Below are 21,818 nucleotides of genomic sequence, written 5' to 3'. Positions count from 1 at the left end.
AAGGAGAAAAAAAACCACAATGCATTATTAGTTTATCAGTGAAAGAATGAACTACTATTGTGCTTCTTTTAAAAATTCAAATGATCTAGCTCCCATCTACTGAGAAAAAGTGGCCTTTTAAGTTCTCAGACTAAATCCTTTAACTATCCTGTTGGGTGAAAGTGGCCAATCTACAGAGACAGCAGCAGACAGAGAGAGGGCTGGGGCCGAGGGTCAGTAAGACCCAAATCAAAATCTCACCATTCATATGAGGTGTGTATGCATACTTGGGCAAAGGCACACAATGACTATCAACCAATAAACATTTATTAAGTACTTACTGTGAGCCAAGCATTGCACTAAGTGCTGCGTCCCCTACAATTCTCTAGAATTCCTCTACTGTCTGTAAGGACTTTTAATACCATAGAGGAAAGTGAGCCATCAGGGATGGACGGGGCGATCGCTAAGTTCCCCTTTCCCTCTGGGGTTCTGTGACAAGTCCCACATCTTTGGGGAAGATCTCATTCACTTTTAAGTGTCCTGGTGACCTAAGGGAACCTTAGCTCAATTTAAAATTCTCCTCCAAGTTGCAGAAATTTACCTTTTTGGGACATTGTAACCATTTCTGCTGTTGTGAGATCAGGAGTGCCGTTTTTGGTGGTCGGCTTCCGAGTTGTTACAGGTGTTACTAACCGGGCAAGAGTGGTCAATTTAGAATGAGGCGCCTTTGCTGTGGTAGAAGTAGCAGGTACAGTCACTTCTGTAAGAGTAGAAATGTCCTAAGTGTCAACAAGATTCTACTAACACAACTCAGCACAAGACCAAAACCAAGCTTCCTCGAGATCTTGTGCAGATCCTGGGACAAACACTGGAGTTGGAACTTGGGCAAAAAAGGGAGACTGAGGCAAAATATCAAACCGTAGTTGGAACTTGGGCAAAAAAGGGAAACTGAGGCAGAATATCAAACCATAGTTGGAACTTAGGCAAAAAAGGGAAACCGAGGTAGAATATCAAACCGTAGTTGGAACTTGGGCAAAAAAGAGAGACCAAGGCAGAATATCAAACTGTAGTTGGAACTAGGGCAAAAAAGAGAGACCAAGGCAGAATATCAGATAAAAGGGAACTTGGGCAAAAAAGGGAGACCGAGGCAGAATATCAAAGATATAAGGGATCTTAAGCAAAAAAGGGAGACTGAGGCAGACTATCAAAGATATAATGGAACTTCAGACCTTTTAGCTAAAGGGAAAACCATCCCCCTCCAAAATCAGTTGTTCACTCAGTAAGTGTACAGCCTGGGTAAGTTCCCTTGAAAGGCTAATGGTCAGGGATTCCTGAAGTCTCTTACCTTTGGTACACTTTCTCATGTCTGCAGCCAGGGACATGCCGTCAGGACAGGCACAGGTGAATTTGGGGGAGTGAGAGTTGATCTGGGGAGCTGGAAGGCACAGATACTGGCAGCCCCCATTGGGGAGAGAAGTCCTCTCACACCAGTTCACTCCTGAAAGGCCAGGAAATACAGAAGTGAGCAAGCACCAGAATTCATTGAGCATTCTCTACAAATACTAGGCACTGTATATGGCACAGAGATCACAAGGACAAAAACCAAAGCAATCTCTTGCCATCATAGAACCCATGTTCCTTCTTAGAAGAAACACATGGAGCCCCATAAATGAAAATGGAAAGACTTCCAAAGGAGATCAGCAAGATAAGTCAAGAAACAAAGACACAATGGAAGAGTTTCAAGGTGCCATGAAATCCCAGCAAAGTCAGTCTAGTACCTGTAGGCTGGGTGAGGTTGTGATAGAGAACAATGTCCTCAGGAGACAACAGATCTTCCGCCACCAAAATGATATCGGATCCCGTGAGGCGATTAGCACTGAAAATGGCTTCATTCATAATATCTGTCCAGAACACTTTATCCTAAGGGAGCATTTAAGAACAACAGTACGTTTTAACGAATGGATTTTCTCCATCAGCCATGAAGTCCCTTTGAAGCCCAAACCCCTGTGGCCCTCAGATAGACATGCATATGCACAAGGAAGCTGTCAGAAAAGGTCAACCTTCTCTCCTCTACAGGATGGCTTCTTTTTGTTAAGGGCAAGAATAACAGAACTCCCGATCCACTAAGACTGACTGGAGAAATCCCAAGGACTCTGTTCCCTCTGATCTCTCATAAATAAAAATTATATCTGAGCAAAGTCATAGAATCAAAGGATCATAGACCCCAAAATGAAAGGGACTTTGGATGTCTTTCTTAACCCCTCTTATTTTAGGGATGGGGAAGATTATTTGATTTGTCCCAAGTCATACAGAGGGTAGTAGTAATAATAATACCAGCTAATATTTTCTATAGCACTTTAAGAAGTGCAAAAAAGCACTTCTTAAGCAAAAAAAGCAAAAAACTACAAAAGTACATATTATTTCAGGTGATCCCACAACCACCTTGTGATATAGAAACAATTACTTTCTACATTTTATAGGAGAAAGGACACATCAGGAAATCGAGGCTGAGATAAGTTAAGTGTCATGGCCAGGGTCACATAGTCAATAACTATCTGAGGAAGAATTCATTTGAATCCAAGTTCGGCACTTTATCCAGATCAGATCAGATCAGTGGCTCTTTTCACTATACAATTCATTTTCCTTTCATTGGAGGAGCTAACCCAGAAAATGTAGGAAGAGCTGATATAGTTTGCAAATAATTTAAACAGAAAAACAATTACATATGTATTATGAGATATAGGTGAGGGAAAAAGGGAAAGGTAGGAGGGTTATTTAAAACTCCAGTGGGAAACACTCCTGGCCAAATCTCTGCATTAAAGCTTATTCCTCATCATTAAGCATTCAGTGCAAACCTTGTTTCCTGAAAAGAAAAACAAGTTCCTTCCCCTGGATCATCACAATACCTAAATTGTCTTAAAGCCTCACCTCAAAGATTGCCAAGGAGAATGGGTGTGCAAGTTTGTTTTTATCCTCTAATACAATCCTCCTATTTCCACCATTGACATCCACGCTGGAGATGGAGTGGAGTTTGGAGTCAACCCAATAGAGCCGTTCACTGGAAAGATCTAGAAATGAGACAGGGATGAGGTGAGAACAGCATGGAGACACCTGAACTCCCTGGCCTTGCAACCATCAGAGAGCTTCTTGGCATTGAAGAAGCTTCTGCTTTCTCTCTCTTATGGCCAGCTTCCGGCTACAAAAAAAATGCAGAATTTCATCGGTGTGGGCATTATATTCCTTGTCACTATTAAGTGACAATTAAGTATCACTTAATAATTAATTTTATGATTATTAATTAAGATCACTATAGCCTCTCTTTGCCGTGGTCCAAAATACATAATTCCTTAACTTTCTGGGAAGCAGTGGTCTGCACTGAGGGAGGCTGGACAAGAGTCCACTCTGCTGGGCCTGAGTCAGACTGGCCCTGCAGTTCGTGTTTTACAGGCATAAAACTCAAGAACTCAAGGTTACTTCCATACCACAATCAAGCATCCAAAAAGGACAGTAAGGGAGGTTATAAGGTTATCTCTATGCTAAATATATGCACATAAACAGCTGTGGAAGCAGCTGCTAAGGGGTGAGATATATTACAGGAAATGCAGTTATCATATGTCTCTGCATTTCTCATCTTTAGAAAAAAAATGAAAGAGAAATTTCTGAGAAATTTTAATGCAATGTAAACATTGTATTATAAAGTGGGAAAAAAGTTTTGTTTTGGGGATTTTCTTTTTAAGATTTTGCTATCTTCCTCTTAGCAGTAGAGGGATAGAGAAGTAGGAGTATTCAATGGTGCCCTCACTGTTGGATGTGGTCACTGAATTAGCTGATTTGGCCTAAATAACATTCTTTGTTACATGGCAAAAGGCATTAAGAGGAAATGAGTATTTCCCTTTCTATAATATGGGAATAATAAATAAGAAGTTCCCACCTCTACTTCTTTGCAGAGGAACAGAACCACATATAATGCCAGACTTTTGCAAGTGCGGTTAGTTTTTTTTTTAACCTTTTATTTTTTATCGTGGCTTCTGGGGACAGGGAAAGAAAAAGGGCACATGAAGAAATGAAAGCAATGTAAAAAAAAGATAGATCCCAAAGAATATGTAACCTTTTATTAAATGGGATAATAGCACTGACCTCACAAGGTTATTATGAAGATCAAATGAGGAAATGTATGTTGCCTATTGTGCAAACCTTAAAGCACTACATAAATGTTGGCTATTATAACATTTAGTTCTAGAAAATTACAATAAAATTTAAGCAAAAAATAATAAAATCTCGGGGGCTCAAAGTGGAGTGATATAGAAGCACTTTGCATTTTATCATCATACTCTTGTTTATTCCCAAACAATACCTATCTCACTAAGAAATCCTTCAGTTCCAAGTCAGAGGCATTTACTTTATGATATTGTACTGGGCAGAAGGGGGACTGCTTTTTCTGACACTTTCCTCATTTAGCACAACATACCAAGAGTAATTCCGTTGGGCCACTGTATGTTTTCTGTCACCAGGGGGAAGCTGTCAACTCCATTCAGACCACTTTTCTCAATTTTGGCAGGGGTTCCCCAGTCTGTCCAATACATGAAGCTAAAAGGGAAGAGGGAAAAAAGAACAGACATTAAAACTGAGAGAATCAAGCACTTCAGAATTAAAAGAGAACCAGAGGGATAGTACAACTTATATCTGAATAAGAATCTCTTTTGCCACACAGCCAGCAAGTTTTGCTTGAGGATCCCTACTGAGGGAAAACTGACCACTCTGACAGTACCCCATTCCATTTTGGGAAATCTTTATTTAAATCACAGTTCATATTAGCATTATAGATTTCAGAACTGGAAGGGAAATTAATATTTAGAGAAGAATTTAACTCTCAACTAGTACATAAATCCCTTTTTTTCCCCTCACAATAAGCCTAAATCTGTCTCTGCAATAAACAGACATCCCATTCCTCCCACATCTGCCTTCTGGAGGCAAATAAAACAAATCCCATCTCTCTCTGTATTAGCTCATCAAATACTTGAAGGAAGCTATTAAGTCTACCAAGTCTTATCTTCTTAGGGTAAATATCTCTAACTCCTTCCACAGATTCTCCTACAAGAGCCAGCCTGTGGGTTTCACCAACTAGGGAGATAGCATGATACCTACCTATAATGGCCAATCTACAGCTCAGTGACTCTGAAAACTGCAAAGCAGGAGGCAGGAGGTAGAATATTGTTCATATTTACTCTACTATTCTAGTATCCTTCAGTTACTCCTACTGCCCTGCTCTATTTAAGTCAAGCAGATTCTAGAATTTCAGAGCCACTTTAAAGCTTCTCTGGGCCAACTTCTGGTGCAACATGCAAGAGCTGTCTATAGAACAAGGCACCATTCTGCCTTTGTTGGAACTTTTCCAGGAGCAAAGCTTTCCACCTCCCAACACAGCTCATTCCTAGTTTGAAAATTTTTACTTAAATAAACTTAATAAACTGAAATCTGTCTCCTTGCAACTAATTCCTTCAATTTCAATGATCTGATCTAAAGAGCAAGAGGGAATAAGCCCTCCACGCTTCTCTAGAATGGTTCCTAAACCATCTTGCTCTCCTAAGTCTTTTCTTCCCCAGGCTGCTCTCCACTAGTCCTTTCAACTCTTCCTCACAAGACATAAAATCTGAACACCCTAGAGGCAGCCCTCTAGTCTCTCTCTACTGGACATGCCCTAACTAGGTCAACGCTGTTCAAAGGGAGTGCTAGGAATGAATCTGACTGTAGTTGGACCCAGCAGCAGTACAACAGGACTTCTGTTAGTAGGACATGATTGGACACCTTTACCCCCGGCTAGCTCCACCTCAGCCGTCATCCCCAACTCCTTCCCAGGGGAACCTTGAAATCTAAACCTGGGAACACCTGAGCTCGGATATTGGAGTTTCCACTTGATCTTATCTAGAATTGGGCCTCCACTCTACTTTCCATCCATTCTATAACACAGTGCTATGCCCCCTTCTCCTCAGATCCCCTATATGTGATGTCTTTCCTCAAAGAATGGAAGCTTCTTGAGATCAAGAACTGTCTTGGTTGCTTGTATATTTATTTCCTGCATTTAGCACCATGCCTTGTTCATAGGAAAAGTAAAACTGTTTTCTCTGTCTATGACCAGGACACAAAACTTGTGTTAGTACATCCTAAGCTGCCCTCCAGTTTGGGGGATTTTTTAGGGAAATTTAAACAGTGGTATCAAACTGTTACTTCACATGAGCTCGTTGCCAACTAAAAATCCCAAGTATTTTTAATAGGAAAAACTATCAAACCAGTCTCTTGTATTTGTGCAAATGACTCTTCAAAATGAAAGACTAATTCCCAATGACTGGATGGCTCACTTACATAAAACAACAGAAGCCAAGGAAGTCTGGGAAGGGCTCTTGGCTGTGCTACTGATTGTCTGTGTGGATTTGAGCCAAGCACTAAATCTCTAACCTTCACTTTACTTATCTATAAAATGAAGGAATACACTAGATAACTCTTTAAGATTCCTTCTACTTTTAAAATTCTATGACCCTAAAAAGGAATCTTCAAAAGAGTCCAACTACTTTCTGTGTGCTAGATGGCTGGGTTCTCATGGTGGTATATTCCTAGGAAAACATTGGTCTTTCTCAGGTAATAAAACCCCCCACAAATCACTTCATAAAAGGCTAGTTTTGCTTTTCAGGGGCAAGGTCTCATCTATGGGAAAATTGCAATTACTAGAAATTTTCACCTTCTTTCCTTTCTCCCAATACCATAGAACATCATGTCACATTTAGAAATACATACCCATGAACTGGGTCTACCACAATGGCCCGCGGTTTTGCGCCTTCCTGCTTGAAAAGTGTCTTCCTCTTGGAGCCCTTAGTATTGGCTACAGAAATGGTACCAAGGACAGAGTCTGTCCAGTAGAGATTCCCATGGATCCAGTCAACTGCAATGCCATCTGGAGCCTGGATATCCCCACTGATCACGGTGTCATGAGTGGAAAAACTGTGGGCACTGTCAATTTCAGAGCTAGAATGAAACAAAGAGATCAAAGGAATTAGGTAAAGATGCGAGTTTCTTTTTTATTCCAAAATCTTTGGGTTTGTTTATCTGGTGAGGAAATCTTGAAGGTAAAAGGGAATTTACTAAAGAAATTATGTAATTTTAAAAATTTTTAATTTTTGAAATTTTAAAAATTTTGACATTTTGATTTTTTAAAATTTAATTTTAAATATTTTAAAACTTTTTTTTTAATTTTTAAAAAGCCACATGAAATCCACTTCTCTTTTACCTATAGATCTTCTTCTGTGAGAGGTCAGACCAGTAGATCTTATTGCTGGCAACCTCCATGTCCAAGGCTACGACATTCTTCAGGTTTGGAATGAGGCTAATGTATTCACTTCGGTCCAGAGTCATCTTCCTCACTTCGTGGCGGTTGGTGAAAAAGAGATAGGCAATAGTGCCTAGGACATGAGGAGAAGCAGATTAATTTGAGAAGAGGGGTCCTTTGGGGTAGCTAGATGGCACAGTAGATCAGGAGGACCTGAATTCAAATCTGACCTCAGATACCTAACCCTTATAGCTGGGTAACCCTGAACAAGTCACTTAACCCCAATTGGCTCAACAAAAAAAAAGAAGAAGAAGAGGACCCCTTGGAACTCTATAAGCTCTGACTCAAAAATTCCACATACAAGTAAAGATGTTTTCTGTCTCTGTCCAATATCTGTGAGCAACAAGTATTTCTAAGAGTGAGTAATACCCATTAGAGGAAAACTGGTAATAAACAAATATTATTTATTTAGTAATAATAAATTCTAATTTAATAAATTAATAAAACTCTACAGAGCTCAGCATTTTTCTCACTTTTACAATCAAAAGAAAAAAAGCAGAGAATGGATAGAAATGTAAGGCAATGGTTTTTAACCTTTGCCATACTTAACAGTCTTATTGAGGAGTTACATAATCTGACTCTCATTTTATACATGAAGAACCTGAGGTCCAGCTTTATCCAAGGCTACACAGTAAGTACAAAGCGGAGCCAAGATTTGAACTCGGACTCAGAAAATCCCAATCAGCGCCCCTACCCAATACACCATTGATCTCTCCATGGAGAGAGCCATGATCTCTTAAGATTTCAGAAACTTCAAACTTCAGGATTTTCACGCAGAAGTCATGAAAAATATCTCTCCCACCTTTTTTTAAATTAAGTTTCCAAAGTGAAAAGTTATCCCTGACAAATGGCCAGTGAGTGACTAGAGATATTTTCTATTCCTTATATGTACCAGAAACAGTAAGTAACCAGCTACAGAATCTCATAAGGAGACATTGTGTAACAAAGAGCTGTTGGAAAGGAAGTCAGAAGACATGCAATCTCCTGGACTACTCCAATATAGATTACTATCTATATAAACTTGGGCAATACATTTAAATCCTATGAGTCCCACTTTCCTTATCTGTAAGGTAAGAAGAATAACCTCCTCCTTGCCTGCCTTCCCTCTCTTATCCTGTGCTTTTAGGTGGCCCAAGTGACATAACAGACAGTGGAGGGCACTTTGCAAACTGCAAAAAGCCATCGGCATGTTAGGCGTCACTGTTAAATGCTGAAACGTGCTTTATCTAAGGCAAGCTCCCGAAAACAAGTTCAGTCAGGGTGCTCCCCAGGGGGGCTGTTCATTAATTGCTCAACAGTTTTCAAGAGTGAACACTCCTCCCGGTCTCACTTTGATCTGTTTTTTCATGTTGAGTTTCTATGACAAAGTTCAGGTGTTGAAATCCCTTGTTCCCCAGAGCCATCACCAGTATTTCTCACTTGTTCCTCTGTCGTGTTATCTCCCCACACCCTCCCACTTCACTGCAAAGATCAAAAGCTCTGGGCTCACCAATGGCCTTGCAGGTCTTTGTGATCGGATCGGTTTGGTAGCCTTCATTGCATTCACACTTGTAACTTCCCTGGAGATTCACACAGGATTGGCTGCAGATGTCTGGGTTCTGACATTCATCAATATCTGAAAATAAGCATAATAATAACAACGATGATGATAATAATAATGGTAACAATAACAATCACGGCCAACATTTGTATAAAGCTTTAGTTTTAAAAGGACATTACAAGTAATTATTCCATTCAGTCTGTATAACTACCCTGGAAGGTACTGCTATTATTATTTCCATTTTAAAAATGAGGAAACTAAGAAGGACAAATGTTAAGTAATTTTCCCAGTTTCATACACAGCTAGCAAGTATTCAAGGTGAAATGTGAACTCAGGTCTTCCTGACTCCAGTCCCAGCATTCTAGCCCACGTGTCACCTATCTGGCAACAGGAGGAAGAGAACAAAGTCAAGGGATGATGTCATTTATATTCCAGAGAAGGTGAAATTGTCCATGTGAGCAGAAAGGGGTTCAGCCAATTCCAATCCTGCAGCTCCCACTTAGCCCAAAAGTCAAGGACTACTTATTGGAGAAGAACGATCCATACTGGATTCTGCAGGATCCTGCCATTTGACCCAAGATGGCTAGAAATTCTGGGGGAATAATTTCAGTGTGAGTGTAATTTTTATTTCGAATTTCTCAAGTTGGGGTTTTATTCTTGAGAGAAAGGAAAGAAAAGTGCTTAACAAGTGATTAAAAAAGAGACAAGAAGAGGGACTGGACCTCTGATTTAATTCATTACAAAGAACATTCCCTAAGGTGAGCAAACTCCCTTCAAAAAAAATGGGTATCTCCTCTGAAATGTATAATTTTAGAGAGCTGCCAAGGGCACTGAGTTGTTAAATGGCACAGCCAAATATGGAAATGTTTTCATGACTGCACATGTAAAATCATAGCAAACTGTCTTCTCAAGGCTCAAGGAAGAGGAGAGAAGAAAGAAGAGAATTTGGAATTCAGCATTTTGAAAAAAGCATATTAAAAATCATTTTTACATGTAATTGAGAAAAAAACCATTTTTTTTTCCAAAATGGCATAGCTAGTGTGATTCGGAGGAGGAGTCTGAGCTCAGGTGTTCCAGGTTCTAAGGCCAGTTCTTAGGTAGTTCATCACACTGCCTGTCAATGACACTAGGGGAAAGGGAGAAACTTAACTTGCAATTTCCTCATCAAGGAAACTCCCAGGTGAGGAGGATGCCTCTACTTGTACAGATGGCTAATCCTCCAGAATTTCTGACAGCAGTGAGAGGTGAGATGAAGTCACTTGCCCAAAAATCTCACATTCACAGTATGTGTAAGGCCACCATATTTGTTTAGTATGGGCCAGGAAGATCTGGTCCCAGTCTACCTGGCTTCAAGCTCTTTATATGGAAGGGATGATGGTATGACCCACATCTGAACAAGGATCTCTACATCTTCCCCAACAAGTAGTTGTCCAGATTTTTTTTTTCTTGGAAAGGCCTCCAATGAGGAAAAAATGATAGCTTCCAATATATTCCATGTTTGGACAGCTATAACTGTTAAGACATTTCCCTGCTGTCCAACATAAATTTGCTTCTTTCTAACTCCAAGTTTTGCTCTACAGGCCACACAGAGTAAGTTTAAACTTTCTCCTTTGTGACAGTACTACATACTGTCACATACAATCATGGCCCTCTTAGTCTTTATTTTTCCAAGCTAAAAACACAGTTTTTTCATTCAGTCTATATATGATAGAGCTCCCCACTGTCCTGGCTGCCCATCTTTGTGTTCTATAGCTTATCAATAGCATCCCTAAACTGTGGTTCCTAGAACCGAACAGAGTATAATATCTTCCATGACTTGGACATTATGTTTAATCTCCTAATATTGCTTAAGATTACATTAGCTTATTTTGAGTTCTTAGCTCATTTTAAAAAAACACAAATCTTTTGCAGATAAACTTACTTTTTTAACCTCACCTTCCCAACTTGAGAAATTGATTTTTTAAGCCCAGATGTAAGTCTTTACATTTATTTCTATTAAATTTTATTTAACACAAGATTCTGTCCCATCAAGTGTTTTAACTCCATCATTTTTTCCCTTTAATCCTTATGTTATCATCTAGTAAGTCCACCAACTTTTCCAGTTTTGTATCATTTTTCAGTGATAATGATATTTTAATGACCCTGATAATAATGCTAAATAGCATAAAGACCAATCATTACATCAATAAGCATTTATTAAGCTTATGAGCCAGGCCCTCTGCTAAGCACTTTACAATTATTATCTCATTTGATCCTCACAACAATTCTGGAAGATAGGTGCTATGACTATATCCATTTTATAGATAGGGAAACTGAGGCATGGGAAGCTTATGTGGTTTTCCCCAAGTTCTACAGCCCTACCATCACAGATGTAGAGCTGAAAGAGACTTCAGAGGTTATCTAATTCAACCTCCTCATTTTAGAGAGAAGTTAAATAACTTGGCTAGTGCCATAGATAAAAGTAACAAAATAAGGATTTGAACCCAAGACTTCTAGTTCTAAATCCAGATCCCTTTCCACCTTCAGCAAAAATATTCTATGAATGGGAGAAAATTTTACCTTCACATCTTTTCTGGTCAACCAGCCGGAAGCCTTCGGGGCACAGGCATTCATAGCCTATCTTGAGGTCATTACATATATGTGAGCATCCACCTTTGTTGTCCAGACACTCATTGGTTCCTAAACAAAGAAGACTCAGTGAAATTTAGGACCCAAGATTGTCCCCTTTGAATGCTCTTGTCATTTTAGATTTTCTGAACTCTTCCTCACACTTAAGGATTTCTAAACTCTCTACTGGCTTCAGGTGTGTTAAAGGGGAGGGGGGAGTTTCTAGGCAGAGACACATCTGCAAATTTCTTATACAGGTGAATAGTCAAGTTAAAACAAATAGCAAGAACAACATTAAGGATGAAAAGAAGTCATAAGACTGTTTGGGAGGAAAGCAGACCTGTCTCCCTTCAGAATTAGAACTGAGGAAGAAAGTTAGCAATGAGTCCACTAGAGTCCCAAACACATTAAGGATCCCCATCTACATCTTCATCTTTCCTTCTCTATCCCCCTCAGAGAGAAGGCACTCTCCTCCAGCTCTTCAGGCAAACGATAAGCCCAACTCCCAGTCTCTAAAAGCCAAATCCAGGGGTTTCCGTCTTACCACACTCCTTGATGGGCTCGTCAGACCAGTCCCGGCAGTCTCTGGGTCCATTACACACTTTGTCAAAAGAGATACACTCTCCACTGTGACATTTAAATTTGTCTGGGCCCTCACACAGTGTTACTGTAATTAATAAAAATAGAAAAGGAAAAAGAAAAGACCATTAAACATAAAAGAGTTCCTGAAACTTGGAGATTCTTCTCATTCACATTGTCTAATCTCAGTAATAAACCCCATCTCAAAAGACACGATTGCATAGTTGGGAGAGAACCAGTCCAGGAATCAAAAACACGCTGGCTGAATCACGCTCCTTGACATATACTGACTCTCTGATCCTTGGCAAGCCCAAAATATTTAACCTCTCAGTGCCTTAACAGCTAAGACTAAGTGGCAGAGCCGATACCAACTCATTGGCAAATCCCTATGTGGATGAAATAACCCACATATAAAAAAATCATCAGAAATGCACAATTCTCTTGCCAAGCACCAATGCCTTCCTCCATCAAGGATGTTCCTATATAGAACTCCTTTGGAGCAACAGAGACATTCTGCTGGGTCTCACCGTTGACACAGCCCATCTCATCACTCATGTCCTTGCAGTCATATTCCTTGTTGCACTGTCGGCTCCCGTGGACACACTCCCCATCATTGCACTGGAACTCATCTGGGCGGCAAGTGGCTTTGACTGGGAACAGGAAAGACCAAGAGATGTTCGTTTCTAAATTGTTATCATCAGTGTAGAAATTCCCAAAAGGAGAATAATATTTTAGTTTGTTTTTTTTTTAATCCTTTTTTTTTTTTTATAAGAGGAAGTACAGTAACCAGAGGGAGAGCAGGAATATTTAGATTTAAAAAAAAAAAATCTAGTGGAAGATGTCATGATATTAGGAAACACTCAGTTTTCCAAATCTAAGGTCTAGCCAAGCAAGCTGTGCCCTGAGTTTGGTATAACAACAATCCTCCGCGCTCACCCTCTGGATGATCGTCCTCTCTGGCAAAATCACAGAAATGAAGTATTGCTTTGATCAGCACCAGGAGTGCTCTAAACTCAAACAAGTTCTGCTCAGGGACCCTGCTATGAATCAAACTTGTCATATTATGTGACTCCTCATTGTCAGGGCTACAGCTCACTGCACGACCACTGATAGAAGTATTGAGATCTTCCCACACTGCCTTCTGTCCCGCCACTAGGGATAGAAATTAAATTTCTGTCCTAGCCTGCTCTATTTGGCTCCGGGCATCCACAGGTTAGAAACCGGTTCCAGTCTGGTTGACAAAGGTTAACTCTGTAGTCAGAGAAACATCACGCCAACTTCAATTCTTTTTTTCCAGTTCAAAAAACACCAAGCTGGGACATACTGTGCCGAGTTAAAACATACCATGATAAAATGGGTGAAATGGGGTTGGGCAGATTAATCATTTGCCACTAAAGCAAATTAAGAGAAGGAAAGAAGGAATTATTCTTTGACTAAGAAAGAATGATCATATTTTTTCATTTCAAGTACAAAGGGTCTTAGTTCCCTTGTGGACATAACTCAGCAACATTTACAAAGATTGCTTTGTGAATGGTAATAATTTGCATCTGAATTGAAAATGATATCTAAAATCAATGACTTGAAATAATAATAATTATTTCTTGATAATAAAAATAATTGTTTGATAATAATCAAGATGAAAAGAGAGCAGATGCTCCCAAGAGGAGCAGCTCTCCACACTTCCAGTTTATGTCCTGGAAAGAAAATAGAAAGCCTCAGTGTGGGGGAAAAAGAAGAAAAAGAGTCCAAAAAAATTCAAGAAAGGAGCCAACAGGAAAAGCCATGGTCTCAAATAAATGCACAAAGTAAGGTTGTGGGACAGCTAATTGTTGTAGTGGATACAGCACCAGCCCTGAAGTCAGGAGGAGCTGTGTTCAAATCTGATCTCAGACACTTAACACTTCCTGGCTGTGTGACCCTGGGCAAGTCACTTAACCCCAATTGCCTCAGGGAAAAAAATTAATAATAAGGATAATTAGCAAGATGAACCAAAAATGCTAATGCAGGAAAATGAAACTGACATCATGAGGATCATAGACTTTGTCAATTAAGACCCATTACTAGAATATAACTCTGTAAGAGTATACTGTCTTTAAAAGAAAAATAAAAAAGAAAACATCCTCCCTTGTGGAGAAGATGGCAAATATCACAATAAATACTAAGATGTGGACATGAGGAAATTCAGAAACCAGAAGCAGGAAGCACAGTTGAGAACATCTGGGAGAAAGTCAACAAAGGAAGAAGCAGAAATGACTGTTTTTACTAGAGAATACTAGATCACCTAAAGTAAAAAAAAAAAAACAGATGAGGAATTTAGCACCGGACAAGTTAAGTACTTGATTTAAGCAACACTTTAAGCCATCTTTCTACTAAAAGCAAAACATGTAACAATAACTTCCTGACTTACTTTAATGATCAATTCTTCCACCAAAAGGTGTAGGAAATAAGGAAAGACACTTCTATTCTGGCCCTAATTCTCACTAAAAATGAGGAACTTTCTGGTGAGGTCATGGTAGATGAAATCTTGGGAGGATGTGAACTCTCCACCTCAGAATATAAGAGAAAAGAAAAGGAATAGGAATATGGGATCAGTCTGACATATACTATAGATTTCAGAAGAGCAGTTTTCAATGAGTTTGGAGAAAGAATTGATAGGGTTTCATAGACAAAAATTCAATTGTTTAAGTCAGCCCAGAAAGGATAGGAAGCTTTCAAAAATAGATGAGGAAGGGACAGCTAGATGTCAGTGGATAGAGCACCAGCCCTGAAGTCAGGAGGACCTGAATTCAAATTTGACCTCCGACACTTAACACTTCCTCACTATGTGACCTTGGGCAAGTCACTTAATCCTCCCTCTCAAAAAAAAAAAAAAATAGATGAGGAAGTTGATCAATTGCTTTCTTTCAATCAACCTGTTGAGATTACAGGACCTGAGTCTAAAGGAAGATCTATGGAAGGTAGGTATGCCCAGTGATGCTCAATGACACCCAGCTTCGAGATCACAGACAACTCTATAACTGGGGCTGTCTCCAAGATTAGCAAAAGCATGACTACTTGCACCTTGCTGAGAGAATATACAGAACTCCTGGTCACTATCTGACAATGGACTCTTGTTCAAAGAGCTACCTTTCCAATCTCCGACACTTAAAGATTTACTAGCTATGTGGCCCTGGGCAGTCACTTAACCCAAATTACCTTGCAAAAAAAAAAGAAAGAAAAGAAATTGTGTTAAAAGACTAGTGTGGATGCACATGCATATGCAAAGTGAATACAAAGGCAAAAATAAAAACAACCCCTACGTTTAAGAACTTACTAGATGGAATATACCAATGGACTGTACTTAAGAGAAGACAGAATCAATATTATGCATGCACAGGTAGAAAGAGAGAAGGGGGACAGATTGGTGAAAACCTTCAGTGCCAGGCTGAAGAGTAGATTTTGCCTTATTGTCAGAAGGGAGCCACTGAAATGTGTCAAGCAGATGAATGACAGAACAGCAAATTACATTTGAGGAAAAGTTACAATTATCAATGGGAAATTAAGTTTCTGGGGACCTACCACATCCTTCTTCATCAGACTTGTCCTTGCAGTCAAAACCGCCATCACACTTCCAGCTCATGTGGATACACTCTCCACTGCCACAGTGGAACTCCAGAGAGGAGCAAGGCTTGGACTCCTTGACCAAGCTGTGTCCCCCACAGTTGTCAGGCCATTCATCGGAGCCATCCTCACAGTCCTGGTCACCATCACAGGCCCATAGCTTGGGGATACAGACAGTGTTGTTGCACTGGAACGTGGCCGGATTGCAGGTGGGGTCTGGACAATTCAGCTCATCGCTCCCATCCTCACAGTCCCGGTCCGTGTCGCAGACAAATTCTTGGGAGATGCACTTTCCATCATGGCATCGGAACTGGTCGTGGGCACAAGTCTTAGGGGCTAGAAGAGGAAGAAATCTGGTGATCTTCAAGCGTATCTCCCTAAATTCCTCTTAGAATACTGCCCTGCGAATTTTCTTATAATTGTACATAATTGGGGCATAAATGCATGAGTCATGCAGCAACGAGTATTTATTGGGAAGTTACTAAGGACTCAGTATTGGAATAAACACCTTTGGGATAAGGGAATTAGTCTAGGACAGTGCTTTGTCTCAAGGAACTTGCATCCCGGATGGGGAGACAGGATTTACAGGCTTAAAGCAATTAAGGGATGGGTACAGAAAGGCAGGCAACCAATAAGCATTTATTAAATATTTACTATGTATGTCAAGCATCTCCTTAAGTTACAAAAACACCCAAAACAAATAAACTATGGAAGGGCTATATATAATAGTCCCTGTTAGGAGAGTGAAAACACCTACTGATGAAATCTGAGATATGGTGGGGCCCAAGTCCCACTCAGAACAGGGAGAGATTAGTAGGGGATGGCAGAGGGACAAAATAAAAGGCCTCTTGGAAGAGGAGGGACTGAAGAACGGGGGAATTTGGATTCTGAATAGAAAAGGGAAGGCAGGGTACATTTCAGGAAGGAAATGACTAAGGGCAATATTGCAGAGCTGACTGGTGGGGCTAGGGGTGAGGGTGGGAGAATGACACTAAATACTTCAGCAGATAAATTCCCAAATAGTCATAGTTGGTGATTTCTGAGCACTTTTACCCCAGAGTCTGCATAGTCTTGAAAAACCACACTGGATTTTAATTAGCCAGCATGTGAAATCAGAAATTAACTCGAATGGATTCAGCAAGTCCTTAGAAGAGCCCTCTGACTGCCATCCACCCACCTCGGCCTCTTGCCATACTTACGGCAATCTTGTTCATCTGAACCATTTTCACAGTCATTATGGGAGTCACATTTCCAGGTGGAGGGAATGCAGCGATTAATGCGGCCACCGCAACTGAACTCTCCTTGTTTGCAGGTCACAGATGCTACAACAAATAGCAACGATCTTCTTTTAGACAGAAAAGGAGCCAAGACTAAGAGGCTGCATGCAGGGGGGAGTGAGGGAACAGAGCCCCTGAGCTGGAGTTTTGACTCAGTTATTTAGAAATCATTCTTCTCCCCATTCTTGAGCCCCCACTTTCTTATTTGTAAAATGAGACGAGTACCTAATGATGGCTTTATGCTGCAAAAAGCAATATACAATAAAAATATACAGAAAAAGCAAAAATATAGGAGTATTAAGAAGGATGAAGACCTGAATTTGAATCACATCCCAGATACTGGCTGTGTGAACAAGAAAAACTCTCTTAATCTCTGAAAGCCTCAGTTACTTCCTCTGTGAGATGGGAATGACAATTCTGTCCTTCACAGTTGTGGTGAAGAAAACTCTTTGTAACTCTGTAACCTCACTACAGAAATGAGAATGGTCCCAAAAGTTCAATTAATAGCAGCCTCCCACAGCTTCTGTGAGAACAGCATCTTGCAAACTAGACAAATATGACAGAAGTGTAAGGAATTAGTACCACAGGTAACAGGAGGCAAACAGATGATTCTCCCCTTGGAGGGAGGAAAGTCTAGATTCAAGTCCCATCTCTGATATATATTTAGCTGTGGAACTGGAGGGTAAGTCACTTAAGCTCTTAGTCACCTAGGTTCTAAGTGACTCATTGACTAATATTCTAAGTAGCAGAGCAAGTACCTGTCCATTCTATGGAAGGCATCTAGACACAGAGGTATAGACAAAAAGCAACAAAAAACACACACACATAAAAAAACCCCCAACCAACCCTTTCCCCAAACCCACGCCCAATTACAAAAGGAAACACCCCATTACTATCTTATGAGACAAAATGGTTCCAAGCTATTGTGGGGTAGTGTCATTTAGTTGAATGAAATCAGTTCACATTTAATGAATGGATTATGCTCCAAGACATCCAGGTCTACCCATGCACCTAGAGCCTATTCACACATCCCCAATTCCTAACAGAGATCAATAACTGACAGCCAATGACTCCCTTAAATCCTCTTGTCTTAGCTTTCCCCATTGCAGAGAGATCATTTGCTTTAGACTGAACAAAATTCTCACAATCACTTAGTGAAGGCAAGTTGCTACTATTCTCCCCATTTTACCTGCAGTTCACAGACCCCTACAGATTTCAGGGGGTCAGTGAATTTAGATGGGAAAAAAAAATCACATCTCAATTTTCAATAACTTTTAACTGAAATTTAGCATTTCCTTGGATTATGAATTGATGGGGGTACCATAAACTTCACCAGATTGCCAAAAGGAGTTAATAACACCAAAAAAGTCCAACAAGCCCCGTTTGAGAAGGTCAGAGGTGACTTACAGCAGGTCTCCAGGGTTTCGTCCGATCCGTCCTTACACTCGGCAGTACCATCGCAGACCCACTTATAGGAGATGCACTTTCCATCCAGGCACTGGAATTCATTCCTCCCACATTTGTCCACTACAGCAAAATAAAGACAAGAGAAGAAGATAGAAAATGAACCAAAAGTTTAACAAGCCACCAAACTGTCAAATCAATGCCAGTCATGACTGCCAAGTAACAATACTAATAAGAAACTCAATTAATCCAATTATCACTAGCTATCATTATCATTAATTTAACTCTGCCAAAAGTATCCAGTTGGGTTCCAACCTAAGGATTATCATCAGATGGTTCTGCTCCCTCTTCTCAACTATTGTTCAAACTACAGAACTGGATCTGGGACAGGGGTCCCAGAGTTAGAGAAACTCTTAATCACAAAGAAATTAAAGAGAATAGTAAAGAGTTAAAGAGGAAAGTAAAGAGAGGGACAATAAGCAAAATAAGTAAATTAATAGTCTCTAACCTTTACCTGGTGTGTGATTATCCATACAAGAAAATTCAACTGGATGAATTTCTATCGTTTTGGACTTTGATAAACAATTGGATATAAAGCTCACCCATCACTACTTAAATTTTGAACAGATACTACAAATGAATTGTACCATAGTGCCTGTCACACAGTAGATATTTAATATATCTTTGCCAACTTCAAGAGAATGAGATTGCCTTTGGGAAACTGCAAAATTCTTTTAATTAATCCAAGCTTCTCTCTGAAATCAAGGCCCATATTTTTTAAAACGAATATTCCTATAGTGATATCTTGTGACTGTGTATCATGAGAAATGAATTTCCCAAAGAATGTTTGCTGAGAAACATGCAAACAATGGAGGAAAAGCAAAGAAGGAAAGTATTTGATAAATGCATGTTTGGGGAAAAAAAGATGGGCCAATCAATTAATGAGGACAAAGGACAACTGATGAATGACCCAACTGATCAATTTATTGTCGAGATGAACAATATAAAGAGCTTACTTAGTAAATTGAGTTCTTTGGTGGACTTATGAGAAGACATGGATAAGATAAAAGCCAAATAGGATAGGTAGGCAAGGATGGGTTTTGACCTGTATTGCTAGAGAAAATACTCACACTCATGAGATTAAGAATCCATCAGGGAACTGAAATGGGAACTTCTCTAATTATTTATGTAATATGGCTTATGATGGTTGCATTGGCATCTAACCTCCCCATGCTACCTCCTACCCACTAGACTATGAATCCCAGGAGTTTAAGGACTCTGTCTTAGTTAAATTCTTTTCAAAAAAAGAAAACTTCCCACAAACAAAAGGACATTCTCAAGCACAATTAGCACTTGATATATATTATCCCAGAGATAAGCTGCTCATTTTAATTTAACCAAGAAAGAAACAGTTTGAATCTTCACCAGCTATAGAAGCTCAGGTAAGTCTTTCCACCTTACTGAATCCTACTTTCCTCATCTATAAAATGGTTAACTTGGATTAAATCACCATTCAGATCTGTTCCAACTTTAAATACATGATCCTAGGATAGTAAAAGTTGAGAAAAACTGGGTTAATATCCTGACCCTGCTGCTGGGCTATCTTAATCTCTCTCCAGCTCAGTTTCCTCTCATCTATAAAATGAGAAGTTTGGATTAGATGACCTTTAAATCTATGTTCTTATCATCATGCCATGATGCTGTGAGAGGCGGAAAGGAATAAATGTCAATGGAGTTAGGGAAGAAGGGAGATCAGCATGGCAGAAGAATCACTTTTCCAATCCTTGAGACCATAGGCAACTCAATTAAAGAATGCTTTTTGAAATGTCTATACGTTCTCCAGAGTGGAGAAGCTAATCAATTCTTGTACAGGACTGGGATGAATTAATTTTAGCACACCACCAATGGACAAAATGATAAAGACTGGAGTAATAAGGAATGATGGGGATACATGGGTTTTTTAATTGTCTGCCTCAAATGTCACTACCTCCAAACAAAATATATTTTCTATGCTTGTGATTTATTTTAAATCAGGAATATCTGTTCCTTGTATCTTCCTGCTCAACAGGAAAGTAGGGACAGTGCCTTTTACTTGAGGCATTTAATTAAAATAATAAAATAAATAATCAAAATAATAAAATAAAATCTATCGAGTGAATGAGATGGAAAAGGCACCCTACTGGAATATATCTTTCTGTATAAGAAATGTATTATCATCCCTTCTCTGAGTATCAAATTTATTTTTCTGTAAAATGAAGATATTGAACATAATTTCCTCCAGGATCTTAATGAAGCCCGGTAAACCCCCTTTTAAAATACATAAAATCATGCTGAAATTTAAAATGTAATTTGTTTTCCCATTCACGTTCATGGACCCACTAAAATTACCCAAAGACCGCTGGGTGAAGCTGGGTTCATTCCCTGGATTAGAGATTAAGAAACTCAGTTTTACCAGATGAAGTATAAGGCTCCTCTTTCCTCCTCCTGGCTTGACTTACTGGGAATAGATCATTGCTTCCAAAGGATTATGGATGTTTACAAAGCTAGAGATCTCAGGGATCATGCAAACCAACTGCCTCATTTTACAAATAGGGAAATCATTTCCCTAAAATCAAGCCACAGATTCCATGCCAGGTCCCCAGACTCCAAATTCCAGGTATTTCCCTCTCCCCCACATTGCCTTGGCTTCCGATTATTCAAGGCTCAAAAAAACACTTTCCCCTCATCTAAAAAGAGAAGCCATATTCATTTATTCAAACACAACTACTGCAATTCATCAGCTCTTTTAAAGCAGTAACTTCTCCAGGTAACCTAACCAGAAAACCAGGGTTTTACTCAAGACAAAAGAATTTGTATTCTTCATACCTAAGCCAATACAAACTAGTGAGGTATCTTATTGGTATTGAGTCCCAAGGAATCAGTCTGTCATCTCCAGAGCCAATGGACAAGTTCAGGGGAAGCAGAGAAGATCAAGAATGGATAATAATAATTTGTTGTTCAGTCATTTTTCAGTCTATCTGACTCTTTGTGACCCCACCATTACTTTTTTATTTTATTTTTAGTGGTTTGCCATTATTTTCTCCAGTTCATTTCACAGATGAGGAAACTGAGGCAAACAGTCAAGTAATTTGTTCAGAATCACACAGCCTCTGTCTGAAACCAGAGTCGAACTCAGGAAAACTTGTCTTTGTTTCTCCAGGCCCAGCCCTCTATCCATTTCACCACCTAGCTGTCCTGTAGTTAATAATGGCTAGCAATTATTTAGCACCTACTATGTGCCAGGCACTGCACTAAATATACTTTCCAAATATCATCTCAATCCTCACAATCACCTTGGTTAGTAAGTACCATTATAACCCCCATTTTATTGGTAAGGAAACTGAGACAGAGGTAAAGTGACTTGCTCACATGTATTTACTGAAGTACTTGATGCTGCATTTGAACTCAGATCTTT

At 39.6% G+C, this 21,818-nt stretch overlaps 1 protein-coding gene across 2 annotated transcripts in view; it reads right to left on the bottom strand.

The window, feature by feature from the left end:
• LDLR (low density lipoprotein receptor) overlaps positions 1–21,818 on the bottom strand; it is a 34,335-nt gene that overhangs the window by 3,543 nt on the left and 8,974 nt on the right. For both annotated transcript variants that reach the window (XM_031947558.1, XM_031947557.1), the window contains exons 2-15: positions 18,368–18,487; positions 16,883–17,005; positions 15,642–16,019; positions 12,611–12,733; positions 12,049–12,171; positions 11,457–11,576; positions 8,847–8,972; positions 7,259–7,430; positions 6,769–6,996; positions 4,448–4,566; positions 2,908–3,047; positions 1,758–1,899; positions 1,325–1,477; positions 581–739 (exon numbers count right to left, since the gene is read on the bottom strand). In XM_031947558.1, coding sequence (XP_031803418.1) covers positions 581–739; positions 1,325–1,477; positions 1,758–1,899; positions 2,908–3,047; positions 4,448–4,566; positions 6,769–6,996; positions 7,259–7,430; positions 8,847–8,972; positions 11,457–11,576; positions 12,049–12,171; positions 12,611–12,733; positions 15,642–16,019; positions 16,883–17,005; positions 18,368–18,487 — 2,226 coding nt within the window. The remainder of the gene's footprint in view (positions 1–580; positions 740–1,324; positions 1,478–1,757; positions 1,900–2,907; positions 3,048–4,447; positions 4,567–6,768; positions 6,997–7,258; positions 7,431–8,846; positions 8,973–11,456; positions 11,577–12,048; positions 12,172–12,610; positions 12,734–15,641; positions 16,020–16,882; positions 17,006–18,367; positions 18,488–21,818) is intronic.

The sequence above is a fragment of the Sarcophilus harrisii genome, chromosome 1 (genome assembly GCF_902635505.1).
Source record: "Sarcophilus harrisii chromosome 1, mSarHar1.11, whole genome shotgun sequence".
Lineage (NCBI taxonomy): Eukaryota > Metazoa > Chordata > Mammalia > Dasyuromorphia > Dasyuridae > Sarcophilus > Sarcophilus harrisii.
This window is presented reverse-complemented; position numbering and strand designations above follow the sequence as displayed.